General features: G+C 34.7%; 3 protein-coding genes across 3 annotated transcripts in view; 2 read left to right on the top strand and 1 right to left on the bottom strand.

The window, feature by feature from the left end:
- LOC144359792 (GON-4-like protein) overlaps positions 1-354 on the top strand; it is a 44198-nt gene extending 43844 nt beyond the window's left edge. Inside the window, exon 27 of the mRNA XM_085507251.1 lies at positions 107-354. Coding sequence (XP_085363377.1) covers positions 107-160 — 54 coding nt within the window. The 3' untranslated portion in view covers positions 161-354. The remainder of the gene's footprint in view (positions 1-106) is intronic.
- LOC100369262 (ribosome biogenesis protein NSA2 homolog) lies at positions 184-16183 on the bottom strand. Its single transcript, XM_085507252.1, has 9 exons — positions 16063-16183; positions 14312-14379; positions 12360-12425; positions 12042-12095; positions 10826-11061; positions 10571-10665; positions 7830-7970; positions 3370-3421; positions 184-411 (listed from the first exon to the last, which is right to left on the bottom strand). The coding sequence occupies exons 1-9, from the start codon at positions 16063-16065 to the stop codon at positions 344-346; spliced, it is 783 nt and encodes a 260-aa protein (XP_085363378.1). The 5' UTR covers positions 16066-16183; the 3' UTR covers positions 184-343.
- On the top strand, positions 16184-19053 carry LOC100369405 (uncharacterized). The gene is made up of 2 exons (XM_002731331.4): positions 16184-16379; positions 17145-19053. The coding sequence occupies exons 1-2, from the start codon at positions 16338-16340 to the stop codon at positions 18357-18359; spliced, it is 1257 nt and encodes a 418-aa protein (XP_002731377.1). The 5' UTR covers positions 16184-16337; the 3' UTR covers positions 18360-19053.
- The last annotated feature ends 369 nt before the right edge of the window (positions 19054-19422 follow it).

Below are 19422 nucleotides of genomic sequence, written 5' to 3' on the forward strand. Positions count from 1 at the left end.
TTGAATTTGTAATTTTCCTGTTCAACAATGTATTGTTGGGTATATTATTACCATAAGGACAAGAAGTTTTGGTCAGTAAATTTACACAAGTCTTTTTTGTCAACAGGTTGAGGAGCGGTTCAATGTGCTAATGAAATTATTTCAAGATTCCCATGCATGAAGAGAGAATCAAACTGTAAACCATTTACAGTATGTAATATAACAAGTATTTATTTCAATCAACTGACAATAGATTTTACAAATAAATATTATTTTTATTCCTGTGGTTGGTGCTGTGTGTATTGTTTTATACATTAAAGCTTTTAATGTACATTGTTGAACGAGTCTCTTATTGGTGAATTTGTTATACAAGAAGGACAGCATTAATACACCCATCGTTTTCTGGATTATTCATCACTTGTGCGTATTTACCTAGAAATAAACAAAATAACGCAACTGTTATTTGACTGCATAATCAAGACAAGTGCTCAATATACTGAACAAAACACAAGGATCAACGGTAAAATGATGCAAACAACTAATGTAAAATAGTTTATTTTCACTGAAGGAATGATTCAGTAAAATAAAATCCAGCGAATATACCTTTTTAGTCCCCGTTTGGACGAAGTCAGAAAACTGGGATATTAATTTGGGTTTGTTTCGTCTGTCCGTTCCGAGCTATATCTCTGAAACCCATTGACGGATTTCATTCAAATTTTACATGAAAACGATACTTTATGATCGGAGCAAAAATGGCCGACTGGCGGCCATTTTGGATGTAAAATGTGTCGGCAGCAGTTTCTCGGAGATGACTGGGCCGATTTGGATCATAGATATTTCGTTATAGGTGCACGTCATACTTTTTCAGTGATTCAAACAAATATGGCCAACTGGCAGCCATTTTGTTTTTCATGGTACCCATGCTACTTTCTCTTGAATGCAATGAATGTTTCTCTTTAAATTTTGTACAAAGATAGTATACCAAGGGATACATGTGCACCAACATTATTTTTGTGATTCGATTCTATATGGCCGGTCAATGCCCAATTTTTATGTAAAAGTGCTAAATCGTAATTTTTGCATCTCCGGAGCTGTTTATCAGAGATGACTCGGCCAATTTGGATTAAAGTTGGTATGGTGATCATACATATTGGGTTATAGGTGCATGTCATATTTTTTCTGTGATTCAAACTAATATGACAAGTGGCCATTTTGTTTTTCATGATATCCATGCCAACTTTCCCATGAATGCAATGAACATTTCTGTTTGTACGAAATTTAAAGACAGTATATCAATAGATACATCAACATGAACATTATTTTTGTAATTTGATTCAACATGACTGCCCAATGTTCAATTCTCGTGTAAAAGCACTAAATCATAATTTTTACAAATCCATCTTCTATTAATGGTTTCACAGGGTTCTCCCCAGGGCTTTTTAGCGCCGAGGTCCGCGGCGCTATACCTGTGAATCCCGGCGCTTCACTTGGGACCTCGGCGCTATGTGTTCCCACCTCTGCGCTTGATTTCATATTTGACATGCCAATATCAGATGTGAAAAAGCTTTGTTCGCCACGCCGGTCGGCCCCGACCGTCACTCAACATTAGTGACCACCAAGGAAATGTTTCGGACGAGGACTATTGTCTGATTGTTGGTATAATTACGTACCGACCGACACGCATCCTGCCAGTCGTGGATTATAATTTATAAACAATAGACCTAGTCGCACGTTACGTAGCGGCTAGTCAAATTTGTGGAATTAGCACCTCTTTGTTTGTAAGTAAATACTTTCTGCGATAGACACAGTCTTTAGATTGAAAGCTAAAATTATTTCAAAATCAATTCCACCTCGATATAACATGGTCAAATCGGAGTTCACGATCAGTTCACGCTACTCAAGAAAAAAACGTGTTTATTGCGTGATTTGGTAAAATACATTTGAACTGTTATCATTGCGTATCATGTAAAAACTCTTCTTTCAAGACCTAATTTACCTTTTAAAAATTGCAAATCACCTCTTTCGAAAGCTGTCATGCAGTTTTCAATTGAAATCGATGCCAACACATCGTGCTACGACATCGCTTTACTTCCGCAATGTAATTTTTATGATCACTACCATTCGGAAAACTTCGGGTTCTACCGGCATTTTTTTACCGAAGCGATCAAGTGATCAAAAATAATCGCTCCCGATAAAAATAAGTCGGATTTTACTTACATTTCATATCAAAAAAAAAAAGAAGTAAAATTTGTTGAGGAATTATTGCTAGAAATGGTGTATAACATGGCCAAGTAAGTTATGTCACATCGTAACTTTGATGATCGTTTTGAAGCTTTATTTGTTCGCTCATTACTGTAATTGTAAACGTTTTAGAAGTTGATGGTACGAATAATAAATTACAACAATACGTCAATTAATTACGTGATCGATTTTTTGAAGGAGAATGTTTTTAGAGTGAATAAAATTATGAGATTCGTGAACATAAATCTGGCTTAACGTTTTGAGTGCCTTTCCTTCAACGTTTTACAAAACAATTAAATTGCAACAATAATGTATTTGTGTTTGTTTTTAGTCTGTAGCATTTGTATTTCGAGAATGTTTCAAACTCTTCTAAATTGTGAAACATAATGTGTTGATTCCATTAAAAAAAATATTTGCCCTGTGACTGAGCTCACTAATATTCATAAGTGTAAATAAGTTCTGTTAATCAATGAAGGAAAGATATGTAAATGATATGCAAATTATTATGCAAATTACCCCTGGCGCTATGCATTTTTTTCTGGGGAGAACCCTGGTTTCAATCTAATCTGAATGACTTCATCAGCATCAAATTGATATGTCAGATCACAAAATTAGTGAAAATAAATTTAATACAAAACACCCAAAAAGCAATTCCAGCTAAAACAAGCCATGCATGGCACAGTCCCCGTTAGTTATTGAATTTAAGATATAGTTTTGTTTATAGTTATATTGCTGGAATATAAACATGTCAGGAATATGATTATGATGATTGACATTTGTATCTGATCGTCAAAGGAGTATTGAGAGATATTGCTCTGGAACAGCAGCATTAATTAAAACAGCCATTTTGAATACATGTATAATGAATATATAAAATTTGAACATAGTCAGTCAAAGCATGTCAGAATTATGACTCTAGAAGCCCATTCATTAAAACAAAATGGCAACTAGTCGGCCATTCTAAATCCGATCTGAAAAATAAAATAACGTGCATCAGGAACCCGTAATGTCTAATGTATGTACCAAGTTTGAACAAAATCCATCCAGAAATGCTTGGTGCACGGAGGTCAAAACATAACTCCCCGTTTTCGGACAGCGGGGACTAATGAAGTATTTTACAGTATTTGAATTATTAGTAATTCTACTTACCCCATATAACTTTACCGCCCTGAGTCACAAGACCAAGTTCACTGACATTTACCTGCAGGAGGAGGAGTAATCATTAATGTGTCTGATCGCCAAATGCATACATGTGATATACATACTGTAGTACTGTATTTGTCTTCAGTTAAGCGCCACCTTCAATTAGGCGCCAGTGCCACAAAAACTTTGTATTTTACACCTCAATTAAGCGCCAGACAAAGTTGAAATTTTGGCACGTAATGATCGTGAATTGGGCGCCGGCGGATCGACTACCGGTTACCGGTTCGTAGCGATGGACGCGATCGCTGTTACTGTACGAATGGCTTTTATGTAAAAAAAAATGGTTTTGTTTCTAACAATTTTTAAGAAATCGGTCTATAATCTCTTGAAACATGTCTTTTTAGTCTACTGTAGAAAATATCAGCGTGGTTTTTAATTTCGCAGTAAGTCCATAAAAACGAAATTAAAACAATGCGAAAATGTTCTGTTTCAAATGCGCTGTTGTCACAGTAAACAGTGTTAAATTATTCTTTAAATGCTCAGTTTACTTTCCAAAAATAACTAATTTCTTGATTTGAAAAAAAAAATCATGCCGTTTTTCCCACCAAAATCAAAGCCAAAATATCGCAAACATCGGCAAATCACTTCCGCATTGCGTTCATACATTATTTAAATGAGCTATGGTAATTTGATCACGTTGGCATCATCCAGCATTTTGATTGGTTAATTAACGACTTGACCTATCAGGTCAAAAAACGCGTTCCAGGTCAAGTCCTAGACAGGAAGCATGGCAGACATCGAATCGCGCCAAGCGTTTACATGTGACCAGAATCATTCGCTTACGATGAAATTAAGTTGAATTTTACTTGCATTTTATTTTTTGTACGTTATTATAACTACTACTGAGTAATAATCGTAACCGTGGAATGCAGCATGACCGGATTTTGCTACCGTGATCATTGACTACTAAGCGTTGAATTTGTGTTTGTTTTATTTTTCTGTTGATTGTACGGCAAACTGTGAATGTTTTCTAAAGAATGATAATTTTTGTATAACTTTCTAAACTGTCTGAAAATGGGTCATTTACTCAGTATTTAAAATAAAGGCTACAGTGACTAAGCGTCAGACTGTAATGTAAAATATTGTCAATAAATCTATCACCACAATGGCTTGTAACACAGTTACCGGTACTAGAACTTGAAGTGCTTGAAATAAGCGCCATTTGAAACAAAGTTGCTCAAATTTAACCACAAATAAGCGCCACCATGACATGAAAGTGTAACAAAGTGGCGCCTAATTGAAGACAAATACGGTAGTCTAATAAATTTGTAGGTACAACATTCAAAGAATAGGGATTTTTGAGTCATTGAGCATTTCTTTTTATAGTAAAACTATTTTTGTGGCTCCACTTTATTCTAACACTCTGCTAACATTTAATGAACGATAGTTTTCGTTCAGCATTTATTAGTTTTGTTCACAAGGAAAGATCTTCTTCTCACATGACTCACTTCCCCCACAAGCTGTGTTGCTGCATGGTCAATACTGAATGAGCTAAATAGGTGATCAGGGTTAAAAGCAACATTACAGCTATTCAGATACTAACATGCGGTTATCTGTAAATGGTTCACTATCAGGAATTTTAGATGAATGAATTCTGCAAACCGGACAGAGTGATTTCATATTTGGGTACTGCCGTATGTCATATTTGTTTACCGTATTCACAAATGGCCAACTGTTTTGTTTGTTATACTAGTTTTTCTGTATGTTCAAAATCACTACATTTTGTCACTCATACTGCATTGAAATTGACATACAGATGATGCTACCCTTGTTAGAGATGTCTTGGTTCGTCACTCAGCTTGTGTAGCATGGAATGTTTACCAACAACTGGATTTTTGAAAACAAATCAGACCACTGATTAATAAAGAATGCTATATAATATTAAACAGGCCATGCATGGCACAGTGCCCAATAGCTATCAAATTTAAGATATATAGTTTTGTTTATAGTAATAAAGCTGGAATATGATTTTTTTTTAACATCAAACAAGTACTTGTTCCATATTGAGAGATATTGCTCTGGAACAGCATTCAAAATCAGCCATTTTGAATACATGTGTATATATATGTCAATATATATATATATATATATATATATATAACATGATGTATAACGAATATATAAAATTTGAATATAATCAGTCAAAGCATTTACCAAGTTTGAACAAAATCCATCCATAAATGCCAGAAATGCTCGATATTTGATGATTTTTTAGCACAAAAATGACCACCATTCGGCCATTTTGAATAGGATCGTCAAACCAATATATCTGTCTATCTATGACATGATGTATAATGAATATTTAAAATTTGAACATAATCAGTCAAAACAAGTGGGAGATATGGGTCTAGAAGCCCATTCGTTAAAACAAAATGGCTGCCAGTCGGCCTAATGTATATATCAAGCTTGTAAACAGCCGAGAAATGCTTGATTTTTATGATTTTTTAGCACAAAAATGGCCGCTATTCGGCCATCTTGAATCAGATCATGAAACAAAATGATGTGCATCATGGTCCTATAATGTCCAACGTATATACAAGGTTTGAACAAAATCCATCTGTAAACAGCCGGGAAATGCTCGATTTTGATGATTTTTAGCACAAAAATGGCCGCCATTCGGCCATCTTGAATCAGATCGTGAAACAAATTGACGTGCATATGTATAATATCATGTATGATGTATGTGTGAAGTTTGATTGTGATTGGTCCAGGCATTTCTAAGATACAGGGTCGGACGCACACACGCACGGACACATATGAAGGTCAAAATATAAGTCCCCGTTTTCGGACTGCGTCCGAACGGGGACTAATCAGGGTTCTCCACGAGGGGTTTTTACAGGGCGCCGCGCCCTGTTATCTGAAATTGGCGCCCTGTTTAAATTGTCAGCGCCCTGTTATATTTCCTGTGCGCCCTGCATGGTCCCAGACAAAGAATTGTTTACAAAACAGGCCAACACTCATTGTCTTCCGAAGATGATTCATCGTGCTCAGCGTAACTGGTTCATTGTTTTAAGGTGCAACTGTGAAAATTCCGGTTTGTTATCGTAGCAGGTCACCGTGAGGTGATAACACCACCAAACAAAAAGTTACAAGTTGTTTCAACACGATTAAAAATGAAATGTGGCCTAGAAAAGTGCATTACCGTACCCATATTTTTACTGCCAGGGTGACGTCAAATATATAAAATCGTTATCGGTAAAACCATTCGCTAAACATAAGGTCTATGGTTAAAACCAAGTTCACGCCGTGACTAGGTAGCGGCAACATCGTCACCGCCGAGTGGAACAAACGACCAGTGCAGCCGACGTACCATCACAGACATTGCTGATCACCAAGAAGTCCACACGAATGCTTGCTTGAACATGTAAATGTTTATATTTAAATGTCACTATTTAAAGTTGAATTTTCTTTAAATCACGATTTAAAAACCCCAATAAAACGGCCATGCTTTCAACTCGCATCATAAGTGGAGGAAATAAATTTACTTGTGTTCTTTTGGAACAAATATTCTGATTGGTTGTTTTTCGCGTCAATGCGTGGCTTTGGCCAATCAAAATCATCGTTACATAGTATCAGGGTGCACACAGTAAAATGAACTGTTTCCGGGTCATAGCTGTTTTCAATGAAGCAGACATCAACAAACTTTCGATTCGAATGAAAATTATTCTTTTAAGTATGTATTTTTTTTTTTTTATACCTAATTCTATTATTTTTGATAGTAACTATTAACTGCAGATCGAAAATCTTCTATTGTGTACATTTTATTTCGTTTGATCACCTTGGTTTTTGGTGCCATTCATGCAAGTTTTTCAATGAACCAATTACGAACGTTTGTGCGACATACATTTTATTTTGCTTCGTCCAAATATAAATCATAAATATAAATTTTTGCTAAAAATTAAATAAAGCATGTATGTATCTATTTGGGAAAATAAATTAACAAACTTGTTACGTCTTTTTCTGGACGCGATCATTACTTGTAAACAACTGATGTCGTCGCTTGAGGAATCGTGCAGCTAAAATCAGCTGATTGTACGTGCTGACGTTTACTTAATAGCTCTTCAAAATTCTCATTTATTTTGTAATAATAATATATATTATGCATATGTAATAATATGTAGATTAATAGATTTTTTAGTTTCCATTTTTCAACATCCTTGCCAATGATGCACGTTACAAATGTGTCACGCCCACTTCACATTGGCGCGCCATGTTTAATTTTCAAACCGTGGAGAACCCTGACTAAATTATCTGAGATTTTTTATTTCAAAAATGCACCCCCCTCTCCTTAATGTATGAGGAAATAATAAAGTTATCATTTACATAAAGTAATTTCAGAGACTCATTTGATATATCTTAATTTGTATTTTTTACTATGAATAGAATCTATTATTCCATACACTCACCTCAATAACTGTACCCTTTGTTATAACACCAAGTGACGTATACAGTGGTGAGCTGGGATTCTTTTTGACGCCAATTATGGGTAAATAAAACGTGGCTTTTAATTCTGGATGTGTGACATGTGCTTTCTTGAAACGTAATCCCTACAGATAAAGTGTGGGTTTGAAATGATAGAATTCTGTCATTCATAAATTCTTAGACGAATAAGTGTTCTGGATATGTTTCAAAGTGTTCTGGATATGTTTCAAAGTGTTCTGGATATGTTTCAAAGTGTTCTGGACATGTTTCAAAGTGTTCTGGACATGTTTCAAAGTGTTATGGATATGTTTCAAAGTGTTATGGACATGTTTCAAATTGTTATGGATATGTTTCAAAGTGTTATGGATATGATTCAAAGTGTTCTGGATATGTTTCAAAGTGTTCTGGACATGTTTCAAAGTGTTCTGGACATGTTTCAAAGTGTTATGGATATGTTTCAAAGTGTTATGGACATGTTTCAAATTGTTATGGATATGTTTCAAAGTGTTATGGATATGATTCAAAGTGTTATGGATATGTTTCAAAGTGTTATGGATATGTTTCAAAGTGTTATGGACATGTTTCAAAGTGTTATGGACATGTTTCAAAGTGTTATGGATATGTTTCAAAGTGTTATGGATATGTTTCAAAGTGTTATGGACATGTTTCAAAGTGTTATGGACATGTTTCAAAGTGTTATGGACATGTTTCAAAGTGTTATGGACATGTTTCAAAGTGTTATGGACATGTTTCAAAGTGTTATGGATATGTTTCAAAGTGTTATGGATATGTTTCAAAGTGTTATGGACATGTTTCAAAGTGTTATGGACATGTTTCAAAGTGTTATGGACATGTTTCAAAGTGTTATGGATATGTTTCAAAGTGTTATGGACATGTTTCAAAGTGTTATGGATATGTTTCAAAGTGTTATGGATATGTTTCAAAGTGTTATGGACATGTTTCAAAGTGTTATGGACATGTTTCAAAGTGTTATGGACATGTTTCAAAGTGTTATGGATATGTTTCAAAGTGTTATGGATATGTTTCAAAGTGTTATGGACATGTTTCAAAGTGTTATGGACATGTTTCAAAGTGTTATGGACATGTTTCAAAGTGTTATGGATATGTTTCAAAGTGTTATGGACATGTTTCAAAGTGTTATGGACATGTTTCAAAGTGTTATGGATATGTTTCAAAGTGTTATGGACATGTTTCAAAGTGTTATGGATATGTTTCAAAGTGTTATGGATATGTTTCAAAGTGTTATGGACATGTTTCAAAGTGTTATGGACATGTTTCAAAGTGTTATGGATATGTTTCAAAGTGTTATGGATATGATTCAAATTGTTATGGATATGTTTCAAAGTGTTATGGACATGTTTCAAAGTGTTATGGACATGTTTCAAAGTGTTATGGACATGTTTCAAAGTGTTATGGACATGTTTCAAAGTGTTATGGATATGTTTCAAAGTGTTATGGATATGTTTCAAAGTGTTATGAATATGTTTTAAAGTGTTATGAATATGTTTCAAAGTGTTATGGATATGTTTCAAAGTGTTATGGATATGTTTTAAAGTGTTATGGATATGTTTCAAAGTGTTATGGACATGTTTCAAAGTGATATGGATAAGATTCAAAGTGTTATGAATATGTTTCAAAGTGTTATGGACATGTTTCAAAGTGATATGGATAAGATTCAAAGTGTTATGAATATGTTTCAAAGTGTTATGGACATGTTTCAAAGTGATATGGATAAGATTCAAAGTGTTATGAATATGTTTCAAAGTGTTATGGACATGTTTCAAAGTGATATGGATAAGATTCAAAGTGTTATGAATATGTTTCAAAGTGTTATGGATATGTTTCAAAGTGTTATGGACATGTTTCAAAGTGTTATGGACATGTTTCAAAGTGTTATGGACATGTTTCAAAGTGTTATGGACATGTTTCAAAGTGTTATGGATATGTTTCAAAGTGTTATGGACATGTTTCAAAGTGTTATGGACATGTTTCAAAGTGTTATGGACATGTTTCAAAGTGTTATGGATATGTTTCAAAGTGTTATGGATATGTTTCAAAGTGTTATGGACATGTTTCAAAGTGTTATGGACATGTTTCAAAGTGTTATGGACATGTTTCAAAGTGTTATGGATATGTTTCAAAGTGTTATGGACATGTTTCAAAGTGTTATGGACATGTTTCAAAGTGTTATGGATATGTTTCAAAGTGTTATGGATATGTTTCAAAGTGTTATGGACATGTTTCAAAGTGTTATGGACATGTTTCAAAGTGTTAAGGATATGATTCAAAGTGTTATGGACATGTTTCAAAGTGTTATGGATATGTTTCAAAGTGTTATGGATATGTTTCAAAGTGTTATGAATATGTTTTAAAGTGTTATGAATATGTTTCAAAGTGTTATGGATATGTTTCAAAGTGTTATGGATATGTTTTAAAGTGTTATGGATATGTTTCAAAGTGTTATGGAAATCTTTGTTATTTGTATGATGTGCATAATATATTTATTTATTATCACAAACAATTGTGCAGGCACAAGTCTCAAAAAATACTTGACTTGTAGACATGAATACTCTTATCTCTGAATTATTGGTGCAAGCAGGGAAAGATGTATGAAATCAGTTAGATCAAGTTGCCATCTGATCAAGAGAAGTTGCAAACCAAAGAGCTTAATTATCAAAACGTGTAGTTTGGTACACAGACTTACCATTGGTCGAATAAATCTTTCATATTTTGGTGGTTTTCTTGTGAAACCTTCGCCTACATAGCATACTTTTGTTACCATTCTCTTCCATGCTTTCCCTGATAATGAAAACATTTTCAGACACATAAAGCAACCAAATATAAAATGTAATATTGTTTAACTGTCACATTCTGTCTATACTGCTTATTCTACACATGTGGTAGGCAAGTTCATATCAATCAAACACATACATGTAATTATCAATCAAAAAGCACTTACTTCTTGTTTTTCCGGTCCTGACAACTTTAAAGACTTCACTATCAGCTTGTGCTTTTACCTTGGGTAATGGTACTTCCCATTTACCAGCTTTTTCTTTCCGTTTTTGCTTGATCATATTAGACAATACTTTAGCCCTGGATTGTCCCTCTCTGTCTAGTAGATAGGCTGGTACAGCACCATCAGGTACTTTCTCATTATTCTTTTTCTTTGTTTTCTTCTCTTCATGCATTTTAATTCTGAATAACAACAAATGTAGTTACCATGGCAATATGTTACTATATTAGAAGCAACATGTCACTGGAGAACATTCTTTACAAAAAGCAAGAGTGAGTGGAATTTTGTCCTCACAGAAACAATTAAATCATCAATATATGGCTGGTAATCTGTGTACACAGCTGACAAGATGAATATATGGCTGTTAATCTGTGTACACAGCTGACAAGATGAATATATGGCTGGTAATCTGTGTACACAGCTGACAAGATGAATATATGGCTGGTAATCTGTGTACACAGCTGACAAGATGAATATATGGCTGGTAATCTGTGTACACAGCTGACAAGATGAATATATGGCTGTTAATCTGTGTACACAGCTGACAAGATGAATATATGGCTGTTAATCTGTGTACACAGCTGACAAGATGAATATATGGCTGTTAATCTGTGTACACAGCTGACAAGATGAATATATGGCTGTTAATCTGTGTACACAGCTGACAAGATGAATATATGGCTGTTAATCTGTGTACACAGCTGACAAGATGAATATATGGCTGTTAATCTGTGTACACAGCTGACAAGATGAATATATGGCTGGTAATCTGTGTACACAGCTGACAAGATGAATATATGGCTGGTAATCTGTGTACACAGCTGACAAGATGAATATATGGCTGGTAATCTGTGTACACAGCTGACAAGATGAATATAATTTTGCCAAACTTTTACCATTAAAATGGTCACCTTTCAGGAATTTTGAATCTGATGGTCAAATAAGTAAATGTGTGCATTCGCGACAAGATATATATTACAGATATGAAGTTTTAACATTACAATGATCGCTTTGAATGTGATCAGCCAAGATATGTCTAAGATACAGGTCCGTATACAGACAAAGGTTTATCCATAAGTCCTAATTTTCATTCAAATCACTTGAAAACCTGTGGGTGTATAATACACATAAAGGCCCTCACTTTCAAAAAATCAAAACTTACGTTTTCTTCATTTGTATTTTCTCAGCATGTCGTTTCTTATTGTAGAGTTTAGCCCTGCAAAAAATTACAATAAAGAGCATAACATTGTGACAAGATGGTAAACATCTACACACAAACAAGTGGTTTTGGTTCTGTGGAGAGGAATGCTCAAAACAATCTCAATTAAGAAATCAATAACTTTTTTTAATAGTCAAAGCAGTACATGCAATTTTCATAGCTGTATACACTGAGTGAAATTAGAAGTTGCCCAATGATATTGGCAAACTAGTTAATCACTAAAATTTAATGATTGATTTGATAGAATGCATAAAATCTTACTTCAGTCCAGTCAATAATTTGGCTTTTCTTGCCCTCTTGTGAGGTTCTCGACTTTCTTTCTTCCTCCTGTTAAATAGAAAATTTATTAAAAATAGAATAACAATAAATAAATTGATAAATAAACATTTCATGATATACATTTGTACAACAAGCTTCTGCTGATATTCAGGTACAGGTATCAAACAAAGTAATAAATAAATTTTTAAAATAATCATTACACCAACACCCTTCTGACATTTTTTTCAAAGCGTAGTTTATTATAACAACTTTTTTCTAGAATCATGTGCAGGGTTCTCCACGAGGGGTTTTTACAGGGCGCCGCGCCCTGTTATCTGAAATTGGCGCCCTGTTTAAATTGTCAGCGCCCTGTTATATTTCCTGTGCGCCCTGCATGGTCCCATACAAAGAATTGTTTACAAAACAGGCCAACACTCATTGTCTTCCGAAGATGATTCATCGTGCTCAGGGTAACTGGTTCATTGTTTTAAGGTGCAACTGTGAAAATTCCGGTTTGTTATCGTAGCAGGTCACCGTGAGGTGATAACACCACCAAACAAAAAGTTACAAGTTGTTTCAACACGATTAAAAATGAACATGTGGCCCAGAAAAGTGCATTACCGTGCCCATATTTTTACTGCCAGGGTGACGTCAAATATATAAAATTGTTATCGGTAAAACCATTCGTTAAACATAAGGTCTATGGTTAAACCCAAGTTCACGCCGTGACTAGGTAGCGGCAACATCGTCTCCGCCGAGTGGAACAAAGGCAGCAACTGGGCAGCTATGCACTTGCATAATCGGTAAACGACCAGCGCAGCCGACGTACCATCACAGACATTGCTGATCACCAAGAAGTCCACACGAATGCTTGCTTGAACATGTAAATGTTTACATTTAAATGTCACTATTTAAAGTTGAATTTTCTTTAAATCACGATTTAAAAACCCCGGTAAAACGGCCATGCTTTCAACTCGCATCATAAGTGAAGAAATTAATTTACTTGTGTTCTTTTGGAACAAATATTCTGATTGGTTGTTTTTTGCGTCAATGCGTGGCTTTGGCCAATCAAAAGCATCGTTACATAGTATCAGGGTGCATACAGTAAAATGAACTGTTTCCGGGTCATAGTTGTTTTCAACGAAGCAGACATCAACAAACTTTCGATTCGAATGAAAATTATTCTTTTAAATATGTATTTTGTTTTTTTTATACCTAATTCTATTATTTTTGATAGTAACTGTTAACTGCAGATCGAAAATCTTCTATTGTGTATATTTTATTTCGTTTGATCACCTTGGTTTTTGGTGCCATTCATGCAAGTTTTTTAATGAACCAATTGCGAACGTTTGTGCGACATATATTTTATTTTGCTTCGTCCAAATAAATATAAATCATCAATATAAATTTTTGCTAATAATTAAATAAAGCATGTATGTATCTATTTGGGAAAATAAATTAACAAACTTGTTACGTTTTTTTCTGGACGCGATCATTACTTGTAAACAACTGATGTCGCCGCTTGAGGAATCGTGCAGCTAAAATCAGCTGATTGTACGTGCTGACGTTTACTTAATAATAGCTCTTCAAAATTCCTATTCATTTTGTAATAATAAATATATATTATGCATATGTAATAATATGTAGATTAATAGATTTTTTGGTTTCTATTTTTCAACATCCTTGCCAATGATGCACGTTACAAATGTGCCACGCCCACTTCACATTTGCGCGCCCTGTTTAATTTTCAAACCGTGGAGAACCCTGCATGTGAACATTAATGATCACCAGTATACTGTTTAATATAGGTTTTAAGGCTAATCCCTCAGAATGTTAAATTATATCAGAATATGAAGTAGTTCATGCAAATATATTAAAGCAAAATATGTAAAAGTTCAAATAAAATTCACCAGAGGATTTGAAATACATGGTAGAGAACTCCCAGAATAACTTACTTTCTCTCATGGTAGTCAAGACGATACCCATGTCTCTTTCGATGTAACTCTATATGTTCGTTTTGTGGCTAAACAGAAAAAATATAACAATAAATACATATTAGCAAAGTTTTTTTTTTATAACATTGTCGTTTCGGGTGACATTTCCAGACATAAAAATCATCGCTGTTTCACTTAAGTTATTCTGTTTCTGGTGTTAATAGCAAGAGCACATACAAAATATTACTTTCATGGTCAAGAACTAGCTCCCTCATAATTCACCAGACATGAATTAAATTAAGCCTATTAATTCAGTGGTGATTGACTTTTAAAAATGTGGATTTGTGCTTTGGCAAGATAGGCTTCCAGGATGAAATTTGGTTTTCAGGTTCAGAGTTTGTTTTCCATTAGCTAAGGTCCTGTTGTCATTGAAAATTTCAGTTTTCCAATGTGAAATAAGACTTTTTGAGGTTATTGTGGATTCGGGTAAATTGAGATGGATTCATTTTATGTGATGAGTAAATTAGATGGCTTTGATTGGTTTCTTTTAGATACCATTTGCTGCAAAGTATTAACCATATAATAAATAACAAATATTCAAATGAAGTCAGATATTCATTCATTCATTCTGTCCATGTTTAAATATGTTCATGACAACAGACATTTAGATCAATGAATATATCTGTAAATGAAAGAAATGTATATTAAACTATACTATGCTATATATGAAGTAAGTGTCTCATTTACAGTCATATTATGTCTGTGTTCGTTATGGTTGTGCATGGACGTACTAGAGATGGGCGCTGCACGGTGTTTACTCGCTTTGATGCATGTGCGTTGCCGCCACCAGATTACTGTTAATCCAGATCGTGTCTGCATTGTTTCCTGTTCACGGGAAACGATCACGAGCACGCCCGATTATAGCTCGGTTCAGTTTCGTTTTGTCCCGAACACCCCCAATGATCTGTTTAGGATCGTCAAGAGAAAACAAAATGGTGACGAACAGGCAACAGAGAAAGTTTGGTTTCGATTTGGATTTTGTTGATCCCGACATTTTAGAACTAGACGATAATGACTTTGATATTGAGGACATTGAAACTGTCGACTCGGCCCTCCCTGAAGAGGACGAAGAGCAGTATTGTTTCTCGTGAGAGCCCACCATTAACGTGAAAGCTAATGTTAAAGAAGTCCATGATTAACATTGAATTATTACGGCGGCCGAACTTTTCCAAACATTTCAAGCTTTGTGCCATCTGTAAATTTCACTCGAATTGAACATCGGATAACAAAATCGTCATCCGCTCACACCGGGTTTACTGGCAATATTAAATTAAAATTGTTAACAAATGCAGAAGATCGGTACAAACATGCTCGTAAACTTGCCTAGAATAAACGGATCTGCGTTAAACTTTCGATTTACAACTTAACATTGCACCAGCTCACAGGCAAGGTCTGTATTTATTTTTTTGACCCAATATAATATAAAATTTAAGATTCGAATCTTGTCGTGAAAAATCAAAACTAAGATCGGGCGGCAACTCAGCCAAGATGAAAGTACGTCTGCCTATTAATATATTTAAGATGAATACAATAGAAAGACAATGCGTCTATCAGGTGTGAATCACCGTGCCGCGTCCATCTCTAGTACGTCCATGGGTTGTGCAACCGACGCCACTGAAAACACCAGGCTTGATTTTTGTTATTTTACGAGCAATGGCGAAACTCTTCGCGAGAGATATATTAACCTAACAATGTGAAGACAAACTACTCACCATTTTGTTACAAAACTAAACGAGTTACGACGGTAAAAACTGAGAAATAGTCACAACACGTGACACAACACACACAAGCTTCCAACCATAAACTTGAAAAGAACGCATGTGCAATGACCCCAGCTGGAAGAGGGCGCACTTGAGGTCAATTTGCATCCGGAAAATGAAAATTTAGGTGTTTGTTGTGTATTTATTTATTTCTGTTTTAATATCAGTGTTTTTTTAAAAGGGACTTGGCGACGACTTATACGGCCAAGTGAGATAGACTGTACATTATGATTGGCAAGGAATTAATGAAAAGAGCAATTTTTCAGCAGGTAAGGACAAGTATGATCGCGCCGAGGTCACCCTATTTTCCGACATGGACCTACAAATCCCTTTATAGGTTTTCCCGATTTGTGTTTCAGTGTACGAGTGTGAAGACCGCGTACGGTTCGATTCACGTTCGATTGACGAACGTTTCGCGCCTATAATTTACACAAAAGTTTATATATAGTACATTTTGTGTAGAAAAAATATTGATCAGCCTATTTCTTTTGGAGAAAATCATGGTTATAAATAGTCCCGCAGTCTCTCTCACATCGGAAGTCACGTGCAATCAAACAAGTATGAAATAGCCGTAGAAACAGACGAGAAACACATAAATATGTTAAAGGAACATGAATCTTATGTAAAAAAATATATATAGTCTCAAATTATCACCACTAAATTTAAAAAACAAATAAAGTCTTGGAAACAAGGACGTTGATGTTTTTAATAATCGTTGTCCTTTGACCTTCTGCGCATTTGACAGACTTGTCAAGAAACTGTCATGCACACTATAAAAGTATTTTTAACCTTGATTTCCACAGGAAATACTAAATTTTTCCTCGCAGAAAATTATCATTAAATTAGCTGAAATTGCTATATATTAACATTTGAGTGAATTATAGGTATTTCAATCGTACATGAATTGAACGCGAATCGTACATGAATCAAATGTGAAATGAACCGAGCGCTGTCTTCACACTCGTTTTCAGTGTAGCAATATACTGTGCATTATCATAACTTCTTTTGTTTCCACTTTTCATTTCACAATACAGGGTCATGCATTTGCTCTAATGACTGGATGCAAGATATTCATTCGTATAGATGATTTGGATGAGAATAATACATCGTCGCACTGCTATGCCAGTCGACAACTTCTCAACGAATACTGCCACCTAGGTTTAAAATGTGATATGAAAAATCACATATCTGTAGACGGCGAAACAGGACAACCAATAAATAACTTGTGTACAAAGAATAGTGGAGATAAATATAGTTATAACCATGCTGAATCTGACACTGCTGGTGATTACGAACCTGAAGATTTTGAACTACACGACACTGATGAATATTCAGTTAATGACAATGACAAAGGAAATAGCAAAGTAACAGAAATTAACAATGATTTGTGTTACGTGAAGGAAGAGGAAAATACTAATTATTTGTGTGAGCAGGTCAGTCTGAACAGATTCAATGATAATGCTAGTAGTGACCAGGTCAATCTAAACAGATTCAATGATAACACAAGTAGCATTGGTGTTGATGGCACCCATGAAGTATTTACTGGTGAAAATATTGTGCAGATGAAAGATTCTGACTGTGTATATGGAGGTGGGGAGACATTGGAGATACACATCAAACATGAAGGTGATACAACAAATTTAACATGCAAGGAAACTAAACAAATGAATGAGGTCAACATGGATGGTTTCAGTAATGACATTGAACAAACTTATAACAATCAAGATGACATTAGCGAAAGAAACACAAGTCTAGACTCATTCATTGAAGAAAGTCAGGAAATTGCTCTTGGAGCAATGTTGTTACAGTGCATTCATTGCAATCATACTTTTGATAGTAAACAACAGCTGGATAAACATCTTGTGACTAAACACAGTGACAGGCCGTACATTTGTCATGAGTGTGGAGAAACCTTTAAAAAATTTGCTAATCTAAAACAACATAGGAATGTACACGCTGGTTTGAAGCCATTTAGCTGTGATGTATGTGGTCGAAAATTTGCTCGAAGCTCTCATCTGAAAGGCCACCGATACACGCATGAAAACATAAGTCCATACAAATGTGAAATTTGCAATACATTTTTCACCAATTCGTACAATGTGAAACGACACATGTTGCGGCATGGTGGTGAACGGCCATATCAGTGTTCCATTTGTTGTCATACTTTTTACCGTAGAGATCAACTACTTGCTCATGAAAGATCTCATGTAAGAAAGATGAAAAAACAATCTGTAAGTCTCTGTCACTGAGATGAAAAAACAATCTGTAAGTCTCTGTCACTGAGTTCAATAATCATGTTAGTTTATATAATAACATTTAAAACATGTAAACTTGTCAGTGTTGAAATTCACATATTAGAAAAAAGATTTTGAGAAAATCTCATTAAAACTGGAAACAAATTGCATACTGTATTTAAATAAAATCAATCTACAATCTTGAATTCAAACTCAAAACATTTAGGACATGCACAAGTAACCAATCATGGAGCAAGTTTGAATGAAGCTGGCTCAGACATGTTGAAATCTTGGCTTCCATTGAGTCATATTTCAATGAACCAGAAAGACAAATTGATGTGCATATGTACATGTGCCGTAGTTGTACCAATTTTGAGCAAAATCAGTAAGAAATGAAATGTCAAAGAAATTACTTGCATACACAAATGCTTCCCAAATCATGTCTCTGTTTTGGACTACATCAGACTTAAAATCCATTTCAGATATAGTAGCTGATAAAAGTACTAGTAAGCAGCCTTCCATGGTGTGTTGGCAATGGTCATAGGCGTAGACTACTTGTTCTGTATTATTTGCTGATTGACTATATACATCATGTACTTTTTGCTTTATACATATTTTATTCTATGTGAACCTAAGCTTTTTTATTATTATACATGTAGTGTACATATATGGTTTGGTAAAAAAAATAAAAATAGTTGCAAACACTGCATCTCTTCAATATTTGCATTTATTCAACATCAATGATCCTTGGAAAGATGCAACAGTTATTGGCCATTTAATTTTTGCATAATTAATGCATGGACTCAGACTACCTCACCATCAACCGATGTTGTGATACATCATACAATACAATACATTACATACTTCACAACTGTTCAACTTGTTAGTAGTTTCGCTGAAGCGACCTTCCATGGCTGCCATTATGAAATTGTGTGTGATCATGTTACGAAAAACTGTATTTGATTCTCAGCGCACGCCACCAGAGACACGGATCAATCAAACAGTGTGCGCGTAACAACAAATCAAATGGAAACCAATAGATTTTGCCCTCTTGTATCTTTGTGAGAACTAATATGCA

The sequence above is a fragment of the Saccoglossus kowalevskii genome, chromosome 13 (assembly GCF_978046115.1).
Source record: "Saccoglossus kowalevskii chromosome 13, keSacKowa6.1, whole genome shotgun sequence".
Lineage (NCBI taxonomy): Eukaryota > Metazoa > Hemichordata > Enteropneusta > Harrimaniidae > Saccoglossus > Saccoglossus kowalevskii.